Raw genomic sequence first — 22675 nt, 5'->3', positions numbered from 1 at the left:
GACTAATGCTTCACTACTGTTACAGAAGCAACCCTGCAGACAACCATTTGCATACAGGTCATTTACAAGTCCATGGACCACAGTTCGAAAGCCACTTATGTAGAGAAAGTCATTTGCCAAAATCTTGCTTGCTAGTGATTATTTCTTCAGTGAAATGCCAGTTGTCTCCTCTGTTACACATCTGTATTTTGTCTCTTTGCTAAAGTGGATAATTAATATCAAGTGTTGATTTTAGCATATGGTTGAGCCAGCTCAGATAAAATCCAAACAAAATGCTCACCCATGAAACTTCACCCAAAAGTTGAAAAGAAACTCTTTAAGTTATGTTATGTTCCGTTATGTTTTATTTTTAATGTTTGCAGTGGTTTATGTGTTTCTGGTTTTGGGGCCAGAAGCAGAAGTAGCGAAATACTATGACAGAGCCAGTTTTTGCAAGATTTCCAACTTAATTCTGTAGACCCAAGAGATTCAGATATGCTTCAGAAACCATCCAAACTTTGGAATATTCTCCTTAGAGAAACAGTGGAGGCACCATTTTTTGAGCTAGATTAATTTGACTAAACAAAACACTTGAGAATATACAGTGGGGAAATTACAAAATTGCAAAATATCCAGGTCCATATCTACATACATTTTAAATATTTTCAAAAATATATACAGGCACTTTTTTCCAAATAAAAAATTGACAGTTAAACACAAAGTTTTAAATCACGATAAATTAAGACTCTACAGAGAAGACTTTGGGAAATGGGTCATTGAACAGCCAATCATATTTAAAAAAAATATTAGACAATTATCTTTCAGTCTCAAATGGATATTTTCTCTTTCCCCAGATCAGGGTGGATGTGCATGGGTGAAGCAGTCAGGTGATTGGGAAGATGCAGCAAGCATGGAGGCAACTACATTTTGGCACCACAGCAAAGGGTCTATCTGATTCGCTGATAAAAAGCAAGTGGTAGAGACATTTCCCAAAGAGAGAACAGTTTCGTTTTTTCCCCCAGCTCTCCCTGAGAGTGCCAGTCTCCAGCCTCTGTGTAGTATCTTCCATAGCCTGTACATGGTTTTTATGTCACACTAGACATCCAGTTTTACAGATAGGTGGTGGAATTTTCTGTGGTGGCCAACTGCAGGTACTCTAGGGTGCCTTTTCGGTAGCTGCCCACCCGGGAAGGCTCACGGACCAGGACCCCTTCAGATTGCCTTTTCCCCAGAGACTCTGTTATCATCCCTGCTAAGTCATCTTGCAATCGCTGTTGATTCTCCCTGGAAATAGCAGGAGAGGAAAGATTTCAGTGACCCATGCAATACAGGTACTATGATCCTCAGTTCCCAAGCCATTTTTAGACAATTCTATCCTACCATCTTTCCAGAAGCCCTCAATATACTAATAAGATTGATTCTGCCCACAATCTATTTCAAGTGGACATAGAAATCCAATTCAGGATCTACTTGTGACTGTTCCTGACAATATGGGTTATTGTCTCTGCCAAGGAAGTTTGCTTTAGCATCACAATCTCCCACCTAAAAGAAAAGGAGTACTTGTGGCACCTTAGAGACTAACCAATTTATTTGAGCATGAGCTTTCGTGAGCTACAGCTCACTTCATCGGATGCATACCGTGGAAACTGCAGCAGACTTTATATACACACAGAGAATATGAAACAATACCTCCTCCCACCCCACTGTCCTGCTGGTAATAGCTTATCTAAAGTGATCACAACAGCTGGTGGATCACAACAGCTGCATAAATAGTACACAGCAACACTACACAACGGGTTAGGATAGGAAGTGAAGAAGAACTCCATATCTCACTGAAACTATTTGGAAAAATGTAATCAGCCAGACTTGAATTTGATCATGTCACTGGAACTAATGCCCTTTGTATGGAGCAAAGTACATCTTAAAATTACCACAAGTGGTCAGGAACTCAGTTTTATGTCACTTCTGAAAGGCAGCACTTCAGTGTCACCACACCCCTTTACTTTGGAAACTGACTGAGTGTCAATTCAAAAGGAAGACTGTTACCTACCTGGGTCTGATTAAACCAGGACATCAACCTAGTATTTTTTTCCTGGTAACTCCTCTCTTATGCTCCAGAAACTGAAGTTTTGTTTAGAAGTTTTTAAAAATTAAGTCTCTAGACCTTATGCCTGTGAAGGTAATCTTCAAAATGAGAACCCAATATCAACAAAGAGGTGCCTGAGTCAGCAGACAACCTCAAATGGTAACTAAGAGGTGTGAACTGCTCTCATTCATCTCATTTTGGTATTGAGTCTGAAGCTTCATGATGACAGTTTAATGTTAATGTTATTAACTGTTTCACTACTGATCAAATCATACAAGAAAAAAGAAGGGAAATTACATAATGAAATCTGCACACATTCTATTGTGATTGGCATCTCATTTTAGTGTTACAAGTGATTGGTGCTTGGACTGGGGATAAAGCTTGGGAGAGTATCACCACTCTTTTTCCCCAATCTGAACTTGCACCTACTAAATCAACACCCCTTTCTGGTGAGTTTTCCTTGAATGTCTCCCATCCAAGGCCGTGATCCAGTAAAGTATGTAAGCCTATTAGCAATCCCAGAACTAATACTATTATGTATACTTGCATGTGTTCATATGCACATACACTGCTGTGTCCTTGACATGAGCCCAAGGAATACCAAAAAGTATAGTAAGTTAAAAATTCTGAGGGGAGAAGTGCACTTCAGCACTTTTGGTGAAGGCTGAAGTGCAAGGCCTGAAAGTTTCGTTTCTCCCTTCCCACAAATAAAGAACATCTTACACGGAAGGAGGTGTTGGGAGATTATACTGCTGGTCCTTCACCCCTGTCAGCCAGTAGGTAATCTCAGTTCCTTTGCCCTAATATGTCAGAGAAGAGAGAAGCACAATTTAGGGATTAGATAGGCACAATATATGATTTATATGCTTTATGTTGCACTGTATTATATGATTGTTCTATTATCTTTGCTTACTGTATTTAACAGGCACCCAGAGCATAGGATTGGCACCTATCAAATTTTATAAACTGAAACAAATAAATGTAACAAAGCAAAGGTGAGCAAATTAATAGGCCTCTCCCACCATACCCATTCACCACTGCCTCCTCGCCAAATTTTTATTACCAATGATATGTTTCACCTATAGTACTTCCCAGACATCTGCGTTGCCTTGACTTTTGTCTCAGATGCTTTTTCAATGGCTATATTAACTCTAGAGGGGTGTCTCCATCACCCTGTGGCTGTGTTGCCAACAGATACGTCTCTCTTGCTCTCCTGCTCTGTGTCCCTGGTGTAGCCTCTCTCCACTATGCCCTGTGCAATTTTGGCATATATATTACAATTTTTTCTCTTTGATCGGAGTTCTGCCTGCACAGATTCTTCTCCCCATACAACAATCAGATCCAGTATCTCCTGTTCGCTCCATGCTGGAGCTTGTTTGCTTTTCTGGGACTGCATAGTCACCTGTGCTGCTGAGCTCGCCATGCTGAACAAACAGGAAATGAAATTCAAAAGTTTCCTGGGGGCTTTTCCTGTGTACCTGGCTAGTGCATCAGAGTTGAAAGTGCTGTCCAGAGTGGTCACATTGGAGCACTCTGGGATAGCTCCCAGAGGCCAATTCCATCAAATTGCACAACGCTGCATCTGCACACTACCCCAAATTTGACCCAGCAAGATCGATTTTAGCACTACTCCCCTCGTCAGGGCGGAGTACAGCAGTCAATTTTAAGAGCCCTTTAGGTCGATAGAATGGGGTTGGTTGTGTAGCCACATTGCTTATAAAATCGACCTAACGCAGCTAAATTTGACCTAACCTCATACTGTAGACCAGGGCCAAGATAGGTGAACATCTCAGGTGTGTGATACCTTTAGATAAAATTTCATTCCTGTGTGTTTGTAGGCATGGTCTATGTTACCTTCAAGTAAGTCTTTCCTCTCACTTTATACTGGAAATGGCAGTCTGTCCTCTTCAGGATGGCGATAGTAGATGCACTTACATGAATCCGTAAAGCTAAAAATAAACAAACAAGCAACAAATGTTTGATTCAGAAACAACGCATGAACATATTCATTTTCTGTGAAAACCTGTGCTATGGTAGAGGTGTATCTAATTGTCACTGATGTCTTAGGACTAATTCTGTGCGCAAATGACATTAATGCTACCCATATATTGTTGAACCCAAAAATAACTACTCCGTCACATAACATTATATACAAGGAAAGACTAAAACTACTAAATAATTATAGCTAGACCAGCCAATGCCTCAGGATAGAAGTGATAACAGTATCTGTGGGGTAGGGGGACAGGGTAAATATCAAGAAGGGGAAGGAATGGGAAGAAACTGAGCAAAGGGAAGAAAATTTAGGCTGGATCTCAGGAAACATTTTTAGTTGCAAAACTATTAGATTGTGGGATATTTATTTATATATATTTATATAATAAAGATGCCTATCCAAGTCACCAGGCGCCCGAACATAATCAATTAAATTAAATCTCAGCAGCATTAAAATCACCAGTTCCACAGGAACTGAGCCAGCCAGCCACCTACCCCCTTCATCAACTAGGAAGCAAAAGAACTAGGAATAGGCCTGTATTTTCCAGGGTGGAGTGGAGGAATGGAAAATTTGATCTTCTATCTTTAAACGTCTATGCTTTGATGATAAAGTTGTTCTTGGCTGGAGAAGGAACTCTAGATTTGAATGCACAACTAGCCTAATGTCAGATTACACAGAGAGGTGAGGTTCAATTCTTACGTAAACCTGTGGATTCCATCCTTGAAGCAGTGTTAACCGTGTCTCCAAATAAACAGTAACGAGGCATCTTAATCCCAACCACACCAGCAGCACATGGACCTGAAAGCAGAAGACAGGGTGAGGAAAGAGGAAGACAGAGAGGCTGTTATTCCATGGGGATTCAGAGAAGCCCTTGAGGTCTCAGACGTGGCTGAAAGAAATTGAAACTTAGGAATTAGCATGATGCCATCATAACTATGGGAGTTATCTGTTAGTATCCTGGAGTGGGTGAGTGGTCTCATCTCGAAGATGGCACTTCTAGCAGCAGAGCAGGGGCACTGGGGTCAGCAGTGATTGAAAGCACTATCTACATCACCTTGTACAGTGTCTGGAGGTCTCACATCCAACTGTAGACCAGGCCTGTCTCTGTTCAGCTTGTAAAATATATTAAATATATTAAAAGACTATTCATACTATTTGAATATATTTCTGAGCAGACAAAAATGCAGAAGTATTAGCATAATTCCTAAGTGTCAGCTCTGGAAGCAGGGGATGGAAAGAATTAACTTAATTATGGAGAAGTTTCTGTTGGTGTCTTTAGGGCCTTCCCGAATAACTGAATTGTTATATTCCTTCTCTTGTGATGGACATAAACAACAGAGTACTGAAACAAGCAAAAATAAAAAGAAAGTTTCCCCAAGTACTTGGGTTCTTTGGATTATCCACAATACCATTCTAATAAAGTAAATCAAAAACTGATTCTCAAGTGGGCCTGGTGAGAACATTTGCCTCAAAAGCATTTAATGTAAGTCTGCTTTTCAGTGGGGGAGGAAAGGTCTCTAAGGACTCAGGTGGGTATAATGTCACCAACTCAATCTCATAAAAAGAAAAGGAGTACTTGTGGCACCTTAGAGACTAACAAATTTATTTGAACATAGGTGCCACAAGTACTCCTTTTCTTTTTGCAGATACAGACTAACACAGCTGCTACTCTGAAATCAATCTCATAAGGAACTTCAGAGGTTGGTTTGCTCAGCTACCAACCTCACAGAGATGGAGTTGTTAAATGGAATGGGAGCAAGCCAATGGTCTATTTAAGTCCACCGCCTTTCCTCTAACAATGGTCTTTTATACCTGACGCTTTTGAGGAAGGCAATTGACAGTGCTTCTGGCCAGTTGTGTCATGCTATACCACAGTCTTCACAGAGAATCAATTTATGAACAATGAGGCATGAGCTCTTTTAACCATTGTTTACTTTTTGATCTAGATAGAATAGCTATGTCATTCATATTCACATGCCGTGACCCCATACCAGAGTGAATCCCTATGCGAATCCAAACAGGCAGGCCAGGAAGATGTCGTAATTCAAAGGATCCCATGAAACTAAGGATATCCAGTGCCATCATAGAGATGTCCACTGCGTGGCGGTTGCCATTTCTCTTTGGTAAGCCACTCACCACCATGTACGCATCACCAATGGTCTCCACCTGTGGAAACACAATTACCAGTTACCATTCCCGTTTACTAGAAGATGCATATAAATTGCAGATGGAAATGGGCTTTTAGAGTCATTTTCTTGATCTCTTCTTTGGCAGTGCAGGGTTGCCAAATTCCTTCCAATTAGATGACCTCTTTCTGGTAGTGAAGTGCTCAGTACACAGCATTCTAGGTAATGAATCTATGACCACTTGGTATCAAAAACCATTTACAGAGAGCTATGTGAAGCACATTAGAGAGACGTAATCTTGGCCTGTATTTCTCTCATTTGTCTTTACTTAGTGTACTGGTTTTGAGCCTTTGTTACCACATTCTATTCCCAATTACTCTGACTGCGATGTTTTATGTATCCTGATTATTATTTAAGTGTAAGTGAGGCTCTGTTCACCTTGTAAACATCATGATGGTCGAGAATGTGGTCAAAGTTCTTATAGATGTCATTGAGCATGTCCACCACTTCCATGGGGGTGCTGTATTGGCATAGCGTGGTGAAGCCGACAATGTCGCTGAAATAGATGGTGACTGCTTCGAACAGCTCTGGCTCTACCCGCCCAGTTTCCTTCAAAGATTTTACCACTGGCCTGTGAAGAAAGGTGGAAGGGAAATGGAGATAAATATACCTTCTGCTTTAGAGGACAACTCAACCTCCTAGACCTGTCGGCCGTAAGTGTTCCAGAAATAGAAGTAAACAAACCAACATTCTGGTAATGAGTTCAACGGGCACTTGGAAAGTCAGACACGCTAGCATTTCTGGCTACTAGAGCCTTCTAGATTATGAGCTCTTATTTAGATTGTAAACTCCTTGGGAAAGAGACTTTTCTTATATTTTTGTAAAATGCTATGCATCCCTACGCTTCCCTATACATAATAACTGAGAAAATCCAGAGACAAGACTGTATCAGGCAGGCAGTCTCCTCCGAAGACTTGCTTTCAAGTTTCTAGCGTGGAATTGTGCACACTAAAGCAAAGGAGACACAGGGCTTGTCTACACGGCCCCACAGTTTTGACTATGGGCCATAGTCGAATTGCAGCACACACTTGTGTGCTATGCTATAACTCCCCTGTGTGGCTGCTGTGGATGCAATCTAAAAGGTACCTAGTTTATACTAATTTAGTCCTGTTTAAAGAGGACTATGTTAATGTGAAGTAGTTAGTTCATGCCCGCAGCATCCATATGGAGAAGTTACAGCAGAACACACTAGAGTGTGCTTCAATTCACACCCTCATCGTGCAAACTGCAGGGCTGTGTGGACATAGCCATACTGCTTTCTGCGTAGTTCCAATCTGTCTGGTGAGCATCTGACAGCTTTGGAAGTTGAATCCAGTTTTCAATTTTCTTTTGTACACATACACTTTCTCTGTACATCTTGTTCTTGACAAGACTGGGGGTGTTTGGCTTGGTATCCTGGCCAAATTCCACGTTGGTTAATTACATTCTGCCTCCCTGAAGTCCCACTCCTGTTTCAATTGTCAGTGGCAGTCTGTCATTCTTCACATCCTAGGGCTTTGGAAGTATATTAAGCTAAAGCACATAAAGACCATTTTAGTGCAAACAAGAGTGTCTATACGGGGAGCAAAATAGATAGTGTGCTTTAAATTCACACCCTAGTTTACTCTACACTAACTTCCCTATGTAAGACAAGACCTTAGCGTTGTTGTTTGCTGTTGAAACTGCTGCTGTATGCCACCACAGAGGTGGCTGCATTTCTGCAGAAGGTGAATTGATTCTCATATATATATCATTTGTAAGGCTTGTAAAAAAATTCAGGATCCTTGAATATGAAAGAAGCTAAAGATATGTAAACATTACATTCAAAATTCACTGGTTAGGTCACCTAATTAACTGAAAAGTCATCTTAAAAATAGGTGTTAATTCATTTTGTGAAATGTTTGTTCACTGTACTCCCAAGGACCTCATTCCTTCCTCAAGCTAGTTTTTAAATCAGTCAGTCTGAATGTCCATCATCGTGTATAATGATTACATGAAGTCTGGGAATCCATGATGTTTCAAATTATCTTCAGACTGTTTAGCCCTCTGTTTGCACATGGCACCTACAGGTTTCCCTCTAGCATCTTCCTGTAAATCTTTCAGATGTGACACCTAGATATACTGAGGAGGACTGGTTTAGCCAGTTCTAGGCAAACAACCCTCTTAAACATCATTAGCATTCAAATAGATCAGTTATTTTATTGGTCATGGTGAGACATGCATCAGATAGAAAGTGCTCATCTATTGCAAGATGAATGTAAATATTTCAGTTACAAATCTTAACTACAAGTGAATCAGAAAGGGCATGCCACAATACTACCCTTTTCCACTCAACCACACTTTACAGAAAACAAACTGGAGTACAACTACACTACAGAGACTATACTGGCATAGTTAAATAGCCATAGCTATGCTGGCATAACCCTGTAGCGTAGACGCAGCCTCCACCAACTGAAGGGGATTTTTTGTTGGTTTAGGAATACCACTTCCCTAAACAATGGTATTCTTCCATCAGCATAGCTGTGTCAACACTGAGGATTAGGTCATCACAGCTATGTGTGTGTGTGGGGTGGGGTGGGGGGGGTTGCTTTTTTCACACCCCTGACTGATGTAGCTATGTCAACCTGACTTTTAAGTGTAGACCAAGCTTGGATTTTTTTCTCCCATCTTTTAAATCATTAAATAGTATTTTAATTCTAGATCAGATCTGGGTTTTTTTGAGCATCTGCAGGTACTTCCTCGTTAAGGCTCTGATTTAGCAAATAATTTTAACTTTAAGCATGTGCTTAAGTGATGTGCTGAATTGGAGCCTTAGACAGGGACTTCCTGGGCACTGGCAGGTCAGAGCAGTTCCTAGGTAGCTGACAAACTCTGTTGAAACTTTGAATCTCTGTCTGTGCAAACAATGTCACATTTTCCCTCTCTGCTATACATTTTCCCCAAAGATCTTGTATGGGGAATCAGAAAGAGTAGAGTGCAGAGGGAACTGGGAGCCCTGCAAATTTACCATCTGCTGAGATGGGTAGATGAGGGAAATAGAACAGAGGAGAGGTGGAAGCAGCCTTTGATTCTCTGATTCAAAGAAATACAGGATGAGTGTTAGAGAATATCTGTAAATAAACTGCAAGTGAGAACTTTCAAAATGGTAGACACCTTTTATGATAATAATTTTATGTTTCTCTAGAATCATTCATCTTGGAGGATCCCAAAGCACTTTACACATTGTGGGTATAAGGATTATTTCATCCACTACTGAAATACAATAATTTCTGGGTTAGAATATGGCAACTTGTTAGTAGCACATAACAAAAAACAATGCTTCCATTTTAGAAAGAACCAAGACTTTCTCCAAATGAAACTGCAGGCTGATTTTAGGTTAGCAGAATATAATTCTCCAAGTTGGAATTTGTTAGGACCACCAACACTGACCCCCACCCCCATTCATGTAAACAGTGACATTCAGTTATGTTTATGAATTTACTTTGATTTATAACTCTAATACCAACAGACACACATTTAAAGCTCTGAGTGTCTTCACAACAAATAAAAATCACAATATCAAATACAAGCATAAATTACATTGCTCTCATTTTTTCCATCCACCTCATCTACAAATAGACCCTGTAGCATGTGATGGGGGATACCAGGCCTTCCCTGGCCCCATGCTGGAGGCATCACCACCCTGAAAAATTTGCCCAAAGGCAGAGTGTCTCCTGGGAAAGAGGGGCCATGAGAAGTGGTGAGCTGGAGCCGGTTGTTAAATTTAGAAGCCCTTTTAGAACCAGTTGTTCCGCGAGGGACAACCGGTTCTAAAAGGGCTTCTAAATTTAACTGGCCAAAAGTGGCACCTTGGGCACTGACTCCATGGGTGCTCCAGCCCTGGAGCACCCAAGGGGAAAATTTGTGGGTGCCGCCGGCTTCCCACGAATCAGCTGTTCGCGCGGGAAGCCGGGGGGCTGAGAAGCAAGCCATGGCTTCCCGCTCAGGCCCAGGGAGGCGGAAGTGAGCTGGGGCGGGGGGGGGCGGGCGCGAGGAGGGCTGTCCGCGTTGCAGCAGGTAACCCGGGGGGAGAGGGGGGCAGGGTTCAGGGGAACTGCTCCCCACCCCAGCTCATCTCCGCCACCCTCAGCCTGAGTGGGAAGCTGCGGCCTGCTTCTCTGCCCTCCCCGGCTTCCCGCCGAACAGCTGATTCGCAGGAAGCCGGGGGCGGGGGAGGGGGGCTCGGAGAAGCAGAGCGAGGCGGTGCGTTCAGGGGAGGAGGTGGAGCGGAGGTGAGCTAGGGACGGGCGCGGGGTGGGGAGCTGCCGGTGGGTGCTCTGCACCCACCAAATTTTCCCCATGGGTGCTCCAGCCCTGGAGCACCCAAGTTGTCAGCACCTAAGGAGCCACTTTTGATGTGATCAGTGGGGGGAGCGGCCGCTCCCCCTGCTACCCCCCTAGCTACGCTCCCCCCGCCCCTAGGAGCCAGAGGGACCTGCCGGATGGTTCCTGGGAGCTGCCCCAGGTAAGCACCACTGGGACTCCCACCTCGCCCCCCGGCAGGTGCCTCTGGCTCTTAGGGGTGGGGTGGGCACCCACTATGGTAGCCCACAAGACCCTCCTGCCCGGTTCTGGGGGCAGTCAGGGGACAGGGGTGGATGGGGCAGGAGTCCTGGGGGGCGGGGGTGAGCAACGACCCCCTCGTGGGGCAAGGAGGGATCCTGTTGTTAAGATTTCGGCAGCTCATCACTGGCCATGAGTATAGAAGCCACTCAGGCTTTGGTACTGGCAGGACCAATAAAACTTGGTCCTTCAGCCGCTAGAAGAGCCCTGAGGAGGCAGTAGGCAATCAGACTCACCTGTCTGCTTCTGCTAAGAGCGGGGGAAGCTGGGGCAGGAGAGCAGCTCCCCAGCGTTAACTCACAGCATCCACACCCAGGTCAGGGGCTCACAATTTGACTTCACCTTCAGTTTAAGCATGCAACAAACTCTTCATTTTTATTGAGAGTTTAGAAGTCCAGGTGGCCATTTTTTAGATTAATTTCAACTAACTGTGACTCGTCTAGCAAAGGGCATATGGCACAAGTTGCCTTGCTCCTGACAAGCTGTGACGTAGCTTCTCTGGAAAGCTAGCTAATCTGGCAGACCAGGTGAGAAGCATGATCCAGAGCAGATCAGGCTTCACAGAGAACGACCTGTTGACAGCCCCATTTCTTCTCTATCAAGGTCTTCTGTTGAACACAATTGCAGCAGTATAGTTTGGGGAGAGAGGTGGTCTCATGGGCAACCAAGTCCCAAACTATTTAGTACTTTATAGGTGAAACCCAACCCTTAACTCCACTTGGATACCAACAGGCAGTCAGTGCAGATCCCAGAGCACCAGCATTATAGGCTCTTAGTGTGACATTCCACTCAATAAGCAGGCAGCTGCATTCTGCACCAGCTTCAGTTTCCAAATGATCTTATCTCATTAAAGTAGTCTAGGCTAAAGGTGACAGAAGCATGAACAACGGTGGTGAGGTCTGCCTGCATCTGAAAGAAACTGTCCCATTCATCTCACCAGATACAAGACTATTGGCTATAGCTTCTATCAAAGCACCCTGGAGCAGTCGTCAGTCTAACAAAACACCCATATTACCAACATGTTCCATAAATGGCTATCCCTCCATCTGGGGATCTGATATAATCTTTGCAAGTTCTTTTGATACTTTCCCTCAACCCGCTAACATAACCTCAATCTTATGTCTATGATGCTTCAGCCAGCTAGCTCTCAGCTAGCTTTCCACAAACAAATCTTTCTTTGCCTCCTGCACAGCCATGGCATAAAACTGTAAAAGTTCTTAATGTCCCAGTTAGTCTAATTAGCACAAAACTTCCTCCTCAAGTGCTCTAGCAGTCACTCCCACTTGCCCCCCTCTTGCAAGTCATCTGTAAACCACGGCGTCTTAGGAGATGAAAAAACTGTAAGAAAGAGCATGTTGGGGATACTGTATTAATAGCTGTGGACAAAAAATCATTATAAAGTTCAACCAGGCCATGAATATTATAGTCTGAGGGCAAAACAGTATTTTCAATCAGAGCCCTGCAGAATCAAACCAAATCCATCACCTCAAGAGGAGAGGAGTGTCCTAATGTGCATTAACAGTCAGTAAAGGCTAAATGATAAAAACATGGGATCTTTAATCACCTTACAAGTTCAGGACCTCAGTTCTACAGCTCATTTGAAAGGTGATAATGCCAATCATAGGGAAAAAAAGAAAGAAAATGGGCCAAATTCTGCTTTTAGTCACTTGTTATAACTGACAGAATAATTTAGCCCATTTTGTCTGACCTGGATCTGGAGGCAAGCACTATGAATTGTTACAATTTATTCTGTGGAGTAAGTATTATTCACGCCTTCATGCTCACTGTGGTTGGAGCCTCCCACAATGATTCTGATGCATTACACACCAGTGGGCTTCACAGTCAATATTGAACGCTTCCTACTGCATGGAAGCCCCTGCTGGTCAACACTCACCGTGGGAGCAGCATGAAGTTAAGCCTGTCTGCTCTGTCCCTTTCTGCCTTGTATAGCTCCGTCCTCTCCTCTACCAGGTGCTCTAGGTTCCGGGAATACAGCTGCAGACGCCGGATCAAGGTATCCATGTAGCTTTCATTGGTCTGACTATGGTAGTTACTGGGAACAGAGGTTGGGAAAAGGATGAAGAAAGCTTATGCTCAAATAAATTGGTTAGTCTCTAAGGTGCCACAAGTACTCCTTTTCTTTTTTTAAAATAACCCAAGACACAAATATTCAATGGGAGAGAGTACCGTGGAAAGCGAGAATCCTGAGAAGGAGCAAGAGGTGATAGGAGGCAGCAAATTAGACAGGAGTTTGCAGTGGGAAAGAGCACCAAAAAAAGCCAATGCAATTTTGTGCTGCCTTTGCAATGGCATCTTATCACCAAAAGGGGAAGTAAACAGGCTGTGGGTCACATTCACTCATTGAGATCTGCAGGTTTCCACTGGTGGGACCTGGACTGAAGACTCCCATCAGTGGACCGTCTGCCAGAAGCAAAGATGATATAGCACAAGCCAGTCATAATCTCTGCTTCACTGGGGGTCCTGAGCTAGCAGATGCAGCCCATGAAGTGGATGGGGCCAAGATGACTGGAAGATCCAATAATTCGGATTCTGATTTTAAAATCTGGCTGGATTTTAAAACTGCCTTTTCCCCAAGCAAAACATCCATGTTAAGGTGGCAGTGGAACCACCTCTAAGGTAAGCCCCCCTCTAATGCAACTGCCGCTGCAGTTGTAGGGCGTGAATTGTGTGTTCCTCCATACCCCCGGAGGCGAATCTAACTATTTTCCTGCACTTCTTTGGTGTGGCCTCATCTGGAATGTTGTGTTCAGTTACAGACACCACATTGTCAGAACAATCATGACAATCTGGAAGAAGTTCAGAGAAGAGCAATAAAAATATAAGCAAGCGGCTGGTGGGACAGACTTATGGGGATAGGTTTAAAAGTTGTGAAATAGGCTCTGAAGGGAAGTGGCTGAAAACCCATTGCTTGGGACTTTTAAATAACTAGATTAGAAAAGGTATGGCAGGGAAGTCATTTCACTCAAACCCTATAATTATCTTACTCTGGGTAACCTGATCTTTTCAATCACCTCACTTTGTGGTCACTTTGAATCCATTAATCTCACCAAAACAAGTCACCTAAACTTTCTAATCATCTCATCCCCAGAATGTCCAACTTCATTAAATTTCCTGAAACCTGGATATCTGACCCACTATCGGACACTTGGGTAGTCCCTATTTACAAAATGTAATAATTTGGGCTCTGAGTGATCATCTCTCTCACGCACCCACACCTCCCATTTTGTCAAAGGATGAGGAAGGGCCCAGTCAGTGAGCCCTGTTTTTTCACTGATTGAATCATGTTGCCTCAGACTACACCTATAACTATCAGCTTCCAAGTAGCTGGGAGTTTGGAACACAGTGCTTACCTGAATATTTTAGCCAGAGTGCTCTCAATTTTCTTAAAGTCAGGTCTTTTCTCTGGATCTTCCTCCCAGCAACTTTTTACAAGCATGAACACCTGAGAATGTACAAACCAGTGGAAATTCAGGTGAGCAGTTACAAAGAATGGTAATAGGGTTAAACAGCAAGACCAGGAGCTGTTCACTAGTCAGTATGGAATTCCACTCCCATCCCACTTGGCCAGTAACTTATTAAAATGTGACCAGTTGTTATTAATCTGTGACGAGGGAATTCATTATAGGCACCTTACAGCAATACTCTCTTCACATTAGCCACTGATCAGCAGACAGATGATACTGACATTCAGTAATGACTACCAACCTGAACAGAATTTGAATCAGTGGTCCATAAATGAAAGCCAAGTGAAAGGATCCAATCCCCCAACCTGGTATCAGACTGTAATTATTGACCTAGAAGTGAAAGCCTTAGTAATTCCATCCCCAATTCTCTGAGCTTGGGTTCTGGCTGGAACTGGTGACTCAGAGATAAAAAGTCATGCTATTAACAGTCCCTTGAGATATCCACTCTAGTGTTTAATGATTATTGTGGTTTAATAATATCAACATTTTAAAAGACATGCTACTGTAATATAGAAATTAATACTGTAATACTGTTTGAAAGTGTTGTCAAAAGATAATAGTAGTCCTTTCCCAAATAGTTACATAGACCCCATAAATCACTCCATTTAAGAATATAGGATTTGCCACACTGGATCAGACAATCCATTAATGAAGTCCAGTATCTGGGCTCTTGTCATGTGGAATCAGATGACTAATCACTTAGCCCAGTTATCCCACATGCAGAATTGGCTAATAGTTGATGCTTCAGACAAGGTAAAACACCCTCCCCATGATGCATCTGGTCAAGATGAACAGACACTGTGCCATACTAAACATACATGTGTTCCTTAAAATGAAACTGGGGTCTTCTTTGTCCCAGATGTCCCATCAAAAAATTAATGCAATTTCAAAAAAAAAATTCTAAAAGTGGGGAAAATATCCTCTGATCTGTGTGCTTTTTTTTTCTTTTCCAGTGGATTGGCAAACGCCTCCCACTGACACCATGTGAATTCAGAAAGAGCCACCCTTAACACATGTTGTAGTTATTAGAAGTCACCAGGTGCAGAATAAGGAAATGCTGTGTTGTAGGTACTGGAGTGAGGAGGAAAGAAGTCCAGGGAATTACATTTCACTGCACTGATGTTAATTATGGGACATTTTTTCTTCCTGAAAGGCCACAGCATTGGAACGTGTAGTGTGTATAGCCTTCATCCTCCCACACCAGCCATTGCTGGCCTGGCTAGAAGCATTTCCTCTTTTCCTTTAGCGTAGGCTTACTTCCAGCTCTCTTTCTCCTGCAGTCTCTAGGATCAGGTCTGGGCGGAAGGGTCTAACTCCTTTGCCACTCTCCACTCTGTAAAGTTTCTCTAATGAAAAAAAAAGTGCAATATTTAAACAATAAAGTGGCAGTGCATCTACAAAAGGTTTTTTTCTCCTTCTGCTAATAGCTCACCTTAATTGATCACTCTCACTATAGCGTGTATGGCAACACCCATTTTTTCATGTTCTCTGTGTGTATATATGTATCTTCCTACTGTATTTTCCACTGGATGCATCCGATGAAGTGGGTTTTAGCCCATGAAAGCTTATGCTCAAGTAAATTTGTTAGTCTCTAAGGTGCCACAAGGACTCCTCGTTCTTTTTGCTGATATAGACTAACACGGCTACCACTCTGAAACCTGAGTGAATTCAGTATGCCAAGGTAGTTTTATAAATAGAAATGGGCCCAAAGCAAAAGCATGGCTCTGGACACCCATGTTTTTTTTATCTGGATCTGAACTTTGGGGGGGTTCTAGTTATAAGGCTGAAGGCCAAAACAGAGTGTCTTGAAGCCACCTGAGAAATGAAAGGAACAGAAATGTATACATGCATGTATTGGGCATGATAGACATGGACACGACAACTTCCCAAGTGGGCAGTAGCCATATTAGTGCCTTTCTCAGGATGGGGTGTAGCCATAGTAAAAGGCAATGTGAGAAGCCCTTTAGTATATTATGGCCTGATTTTCAGAAGTGCAGAGCACAATCTCACAAAGGGAATTGGAGCTGCAGATGCTCAAACCCTTTAAAAATCAGAGCATTAATATATATGAATATAATTTTGAAACACAGCAGTTTGTTGCCTTATTTGTACCCATAAGCAGGAAGACACTGTCCCATCCTAGCAAAACTCTCTGACTCCTGAACACGTCAGAATCCAGGTCATGTTTTCAAAACTCATTCATACTGTGCCATCAACAAACCATTAGTTTGCTTCCTAACTTGCAGTAATGAATGTTCTACTAGTCCAACCATGTAAAGGGCTTCTGTAAGAGATATCACAAATGATTCTACACATTCAGCAGGGGGATTTTTTGCCTATTACTGGTCCTTCTATGTGTCTAGTTTCTATCTACCTACCTACCTAAGGTATTTACAGCGTCAATCATCACAGTATCTTGGTGCTTCATTTCAGAAGCAGAATATGACTCAAGGATATTCAAAAAATTCTTCATTTGTTACCTGTCCTCTCTCTGATCCTAGCTAATGAATTAGGCCAAACATTTACAAATGAGGAGCTGTTGAGGGCCTTGAAAACCTTCCTAATAGTGAGTCCCAATCCCCACTGATTCTTGGCAATAAAAACCTAACCCCTCAGCTGTCTGAATGTATGCTGAACTTATTTAACCAACTTCTGAAATCAGAATCAATAACAGAACCCATTACATTAACCACTCATATATCCCTAATACTAAAATAAAGGGAAAAGCTCCGTGGAGTGTGGATGTAATCTCGTTGCTGAAGAGAAAATTTAAAATTTTAACAAAAGATTGGCCCACAAATTTAAAAAAAATTACTCGGTGAATCCAGAGTGGCCAAAGAGGCATCAGGCCCAGTAGATTTAACCACTACTAATATTAGGAGACTATTAAATGTCCTGTCACCTGTGAGCTGGCTCCAGCAAGAGGCATGGATTGCATCCCATGATGCTGACAAAACTGTCAGTAAGTTGGTCTAAGTGTACAGGATGGAAACACTAAAGTGATTTGGAATGGACCAAACTTTTCTAAAATGGTGAAGCTTCATGAAAAAACATAGGTCAAAGCCAACACAGAGACAGATTGTGACCCTAACACCACTAGCTAAGTGGGGGTGGCAGGCAGTGAGGACCTAGAAACATTGTGCCTGAGCTGGCATAATGCCTCCAGCACAGCAGGGAGAACATGGCCACTGAATCACTTTTTTGAAAGAGTGCAACTTGCTCCCTCACCCTCACATGCAGCAAGCCCTGCTGGCTGAAGCATGGAAAGGAGAATATATCCCTTTCCCCTCTCCGCCCATTTGGGGAGTCTTTTGCCAGTAGTGACACTACACTTATAAAATCCTTGTGTTCACTGGGATTGTGCCTACCCCCTGCAAAAGGAGGAATAAGACCTCTTATACTCTGCTCCCAATTGTACTCCCACGCAGAACCAGGCATCATTTGACACACAGTATGCTCTTGGGCAGACAGGGCTATAAAGATGACGAATATGCCGGGAATATAGTATGTTTAGCTAATGATTCCCTATCTTCTAACTAAGTAGAGCACTGTAAACTTTGCTTGTTTGTTTTTTAGACAAACGGAAACCCAAAAGTAAATCTGAAATGTCCCCTCCCCCCAAAACGAGCTCTCTCAAATGTTCATTTGTATAGAGTTAGCAATTTGAAAGGCTGTGTTTCCCAGAGTATAAACATTACGTGCCTGGGCAGGGAGCATGCTGAGGTTACCCCAGAAATCCTTTGAACATGTTTAGAGGGAAAGAGCTAATTGGGAGGCTGAGGTGCTGCTGTATTACCTGTTTAAACAAAAACAGGGAGGGTTTGCAGGATGACTCAGAGGTAGAAGAGGTGTCTGAACTCATTATTAATATGCAGTCTGGGGAATTCTAAACTCTTACATTCTTGTGGTTATTCTAATTTATAAAATGATAGATGGATTCTGGTGCTGTGGCATTATTGGATTTACATCATATAAACAAAATTTGTCCATTTCAGGAACAATACACAGTTGGCTTCCCAATAAAAGAAACTTCTTCGATATCTGCAAACAAGAAGCTTCATAGTTAAGTTTGTCCATTGTGGGTCTTTTATTAGCATAGCCTTCTATCTGTGTAAACCTCACACAATTATCTCACTGGCCTACAAAGCTTTTGGCAAAGTCTTTTGCAAATCAGGCATATAGAGACCTAAAAGTTATGTTCATAATATGACGAAGGGTCATGCATTGTCCACAATAAGATGAAAACTAGACTAAAGGTAAAATTTTCAGAACTGCCTAAGTGACTAAGAAACCCACTAGGACTTAAGTTTACATCACTGAGGCAGTTTTGAAAATGTTGCGTTTAATTCCCACTGAAGATGAAGCCCCAGCTGGCCTCAAACAGAACTTTAATGGAGTTCTGCTTTAATAGTTATATAGACTTACTGTTTCATCATTTACACAGCGTATACAAAATTCACTCCTAAAACTCCAGCTACCTGACAAAAATATGGGCACAGAAGACTTAACTGTATCCACATGGTCTGGGACTACCCATCTTCTGGATCAAAGGATTCAAAACCTTCCTGCTTGCTTTTACTAGCCATGAGAGGTATAGGTCCATAACTCAAAAATCACAAACTGAGGTTCACCCAGTAATTCCAGAACCTCATATAGCAAAACTTCCTAGAATGTCCCTCAAGGCATGGATCTGCTCTCTAAAATAGCAGTCAATTTGGCACAAATATAATTAATCTTCTCCCTGAAGGATGTGGAAAATTCCCTGCAGCACAAAAGATCTGATTAGGTTTCTGAGCCAAGGAACCAGAATTTACCAGGCTGTCAACTATTTCGAACAGTACCATGAAATGTGATTTCATGGATGCAGTGGAGAAGAAAATGTTCTTCTCCTGAAGCATTATTGGTGAGATCTGCAAAATGCCATAGTGAACAAGTGCCATAGCCTAACGAGCCCACCTATAAATGCCAAGCACTCTTATTTCATGTCATTGGGTTTCTTTTGCCCTTTTGGTGTCCATGTGGGTTTGTTGATGTTTGGTATTACTGAATTGTAACATGTTGGAATATGTAATGTTGCAAGGGGGAAGGATGGAAGGAAAAACAGTACAAATCTTAATTTAAAAAAATCACAGCAATTACTCCCATGTGTCACTACTATTAGACTCTTCATTCATTGCCCAGTGAGAAAAGTAGCAGCTCAAGTACTTAACAGAGACAATGTTTTTCACTAAAATTGTGGAAAATATGACAGTCACCGCCACAACATCCAAACGTTACATTTGTAGTGTAAGATAGATGTGGGTTTTTAGTCTCTTACCTTTATGGTCCCGGCAGAAGTTAGTGTAGAAGGTCTCCCTGCGCAAGATGATCTCCTGTGCAACGATTCCATAGCTGTACACATCACCTTTCTGAGACACATCAGCATGACGAAGGTGTTCAGGAGCTGTCCACAGATCTGAGCAGCCAGAAGAGGTAGATATATATATATATATATAGAGAGAGAGAGAGAGAGAGAGATGAAACTGATTTTTGTGAGCTTCTTCAGAACTTTATCCCCTTCGTATTGTTTTAATTTTATCTTTTTACTATTGTTATCCCCATCCCCACTAGAGCTTGGTATTGTTTAGATATTTGTTCAGCTATTGTGTGGAAGGGCCAACTTCAATACACACTGGATAACTGACTACCAGATATGCTTAGGTTCAAACACAAGTTGTTGAGCTGGATGCAGGAATTACTGGGTGAGGTTCTATGGCCTGTGTTTTGCAGAAGGTCAGATTGGATGGTCATAAGGTCCTTGCTGGCCTTAAATTCCATGAACCTATGAAAATAATCCCCAAATGTTTTTGAGGCTGACAACATCATTGTGTCATAACATCTGTGGCTGTATAACAATATACATATGTATTTCTTGTACACCAGTCACCATGATATCTAGACATTGTGGTGTTATTCTGTTGTGGCAACCTACCATGACATGTTGATATTGTATCATAATGTAAAGCAAAATCATTCTATTAGCTGCAACACAGCAGTCAAAATGCAACCACCACCCTGTTGTGATGAAATAACTTTGTTTCAAGGGATGAATTCTAACACCCAGAAATTCTCAGTATGCTTGTAACAACATTTCCCCCTGAGCTACCAGAGAAAGAAGAGAAACCTGTTACTAATAAAAAAATAAGAACATAAGAACGACCATACTAGGTCAGACCAAAGGTCCATCTAGCCCAGTATCCTGTCTTCCAACAGTGGCCAATGACAGATGCCCCAGAGGGAATGAACAGAACAGGTAATCACCAAGTGATCCATCCCCTGTCGCCCATTCCCAGCTTCTGGCAAACAGAGACTAGGGACACCATCCTTGCCTATCCTAGCTAATAGCCATTGACGGACCTATCCTCCATGAATTTATCTAGTTCTTTTTTAAACCCTTTTATAGTCTTGGCCTGCACAATATCCTCTTGCATGGAGTTCCACAGGTTGACTGTGTGTTGTGTGAAAAAATCCTTCCTTTTTTTGTTTTAAACCAGCTGCCTATTAATTTCATTTGGTGATCCCTAGTTCTTGTGTTATGAGGAGGAGTAAATAACACTTCCTTATTTACATTCTCCACACCAGTCATGATTTTATAGACCTCTATCATATCCCCTCTTAAGTCATCTCTTTTCCAAGCTGAAAAGTCCCAGTCTTATTAATCGCTCCTCATATGGAAGCTGTTCCATACCCCTAATCATTTTTGTTGCCAATAATTTCAATAAAATGAATATAAATATGAAATGTGACAATGAGAAAAACCTGAGCAGGAGGAATGTAACATTTACATTCAGTGCACTTTTCCTAGCCACGAATTGTCCATATTCCTACCTCTATTACTACAAATGTTTGTGTGGGAATCTAAGAACTTTCTCTTGCAATTCCAGCCCCAGGTTCTCTTCTGTCCACATATCACAGAGATGATACAATATGTGTTTATGACATTCCAGCTGGTAATCATACAAAATGATTCCAGAGTCACAATTTCAGGTTTATATCTTCACTCAAAAATCAAGTGGGAGGAGAAGATAGGTGGGGAGAAGAGAGGAATGGTTATTTATACAGAAATACCCCATGATGATTAGCAGAAATAGAAAAAAGGTGATGAAAAAATCAGTGAAAGCTATAATTTACTATAATATACTGGCACTCCATCTAAGGAATATAATATATTAAGAATCTCTTTAGAGAATTATATAAAAATGTAAAAATTATGTAAATTTATGTAAAATGACATGTTAATATTTGAATTACATCATAGTACATCACAAGATATTGTGATATTTCATGCAGACACTCCACTGTTTTGTGATCAATAATATCATGGTGTACCTAGCCTCTTTTCTGCCCTGTCACACAATCTCATTGCTATTGGTGTGTCAGAGTGACTGTCTCCTTTGAGAGGGAGCAGGGTCCAGTGCACTGTAACTGATCAGCTGCTTCCATATTGGGTTTCAGAGGGGGCAGTAAGGCTCTAGGGAAAGAGAGAAAGGGCAGGTGAGAGCTGCCTGAGAAAGAAAGGAGAGACCAAGAAACAGATAGGAGCAGCAAAGGAGAGTTGTTGGAGACAGAGAGCAGCAGAGGAGAGCTGGCAAGAGTTACTGGGAGAGTGCTACAGGAGACTTGGAGGGTGGGGGGAAAGATGGTGATACCGAGCTGGTACCGAGGGCTGTTGGGAAGACCTGAAGTTGAAGAAAGTTGTTAGTGAGCCCTGCCAAGTTGCAGGAGAGCTTGTGCAAAAGCTCCAGGGCAAAAAGGAAAAATCAACTTGGTCAGGGAAAGCTGAGAACGAAACAAAAGGGCTGATGCCAATTTTTAAAAAGGGCTCCAGAGGTGACCCTGACAACTACAGGCCAGTAAGCTTCACTTCAGAACCGGGCAAATCGGATGAAACTATCGTAAAGAACAAAATTTTTCAGACACATACATGAACATAATTTGTTGGGAAATAGTCAACATGTTTTTTGTAAAGGGAAATCATGCCTCACCAATCTACTAGAATTCTTTGAGCGGGTCAACAAGCGTGCGGACAAAGGAGATCCAGTGGATATAGTTTATTTAGATTTTCAGAAAGCCTTTGACAAGATCCCTCACCAAAGGCTCTTAAACAAAATAAGCAGTCATGGGATAAGAGGTAAGGTTAGGTAACTGGTTAAAAGATAGGAAACAAAGGGTAGGAATAAATGGTCAGTTTTCAGAATGGAGAGAGATAAACAGTGGTGTCCCCCAGGGATCTGTACTGGGCCCAGTCCTATTTAACATATTCACAAATGATCTGGAAAAAAGTAAACAGTAAGGTGGCAAAATCTGCAGATGATACAAAACTACT

The 22675-nt window shown here is 42.1% G+C and overlaps 1 protein-coding gene across 1 annotated transcript in view; it reads right to left on the bottom strand.

Annotated features, from left to right (window-relative positions):
- Nucleotides 1–692: 692 nt before the first annotated feature.
- GUCY2C (guanylate cyclase 2C) overlaps nucleotides 693–22675 on the bottom strand; it is a 69705-nt gene continuing 47722 nt past the window's right edge. The window contains exons 18-27 of the mRNA XM_084617787.1: nucleotides 19628–19765; nucleotides 15568–15656; nucleotides 14197–14288; nucleotides 12720–12878; nucleotides 6623–6815; nucleotides 6050–6224; nucleotides 4758–4856; nucleotides 3920–4014; nucleotides 2789–2865; nucleotides 693–1263 (exon numbers count right to left, since the gene is read on the bottom strand). Coding sequence (XP_084473913.1) covers nucleotides 1089–1263; nucleotides 2789–2865; nucleotides 3920–4014; nucleotides 4758–4856; nucleotides 6050–6224; nucleotides 6623–6815; nucleotides 12720–12878; nucleotides 14197–14288; nucleotides 15568–15656; nucleotides 19628–19765 — 1292 coding nt within the window. The 3' untranslated portion in view covers nucleotides 693–1088. The remainder of the gene's footprint in view (nucleotides 1264–2788; nucleotides 2866–3919; nucleotides 4015–4757; nucleotides 4857–6049; nucleotides 6225–6622; nucleotides 6816–12719; nucleotides 12879–14196; nucleotides 14289–15567; nucleotides 15657–19627; nucleotides 19766–22675) is intronic.

This window comes from Lepidochelys olivacea (assembly GCF_965140295.1).
Source record: "Lepidochelys olivacea isolate rLepOli2 genome assembly, chromosome: 1".
Classification (NCBI taxonomy): Eukaryota; Metazoa; Chordata; order Testudines; family Cheloniidae; genus Lepidochelys; species Lepidochelys olivacea.
The sequence above is the reverse complement of the archived record's forward strand: the minus strand, read 5'-3'. Positions and strand labels throughout refer to the sequence as shown.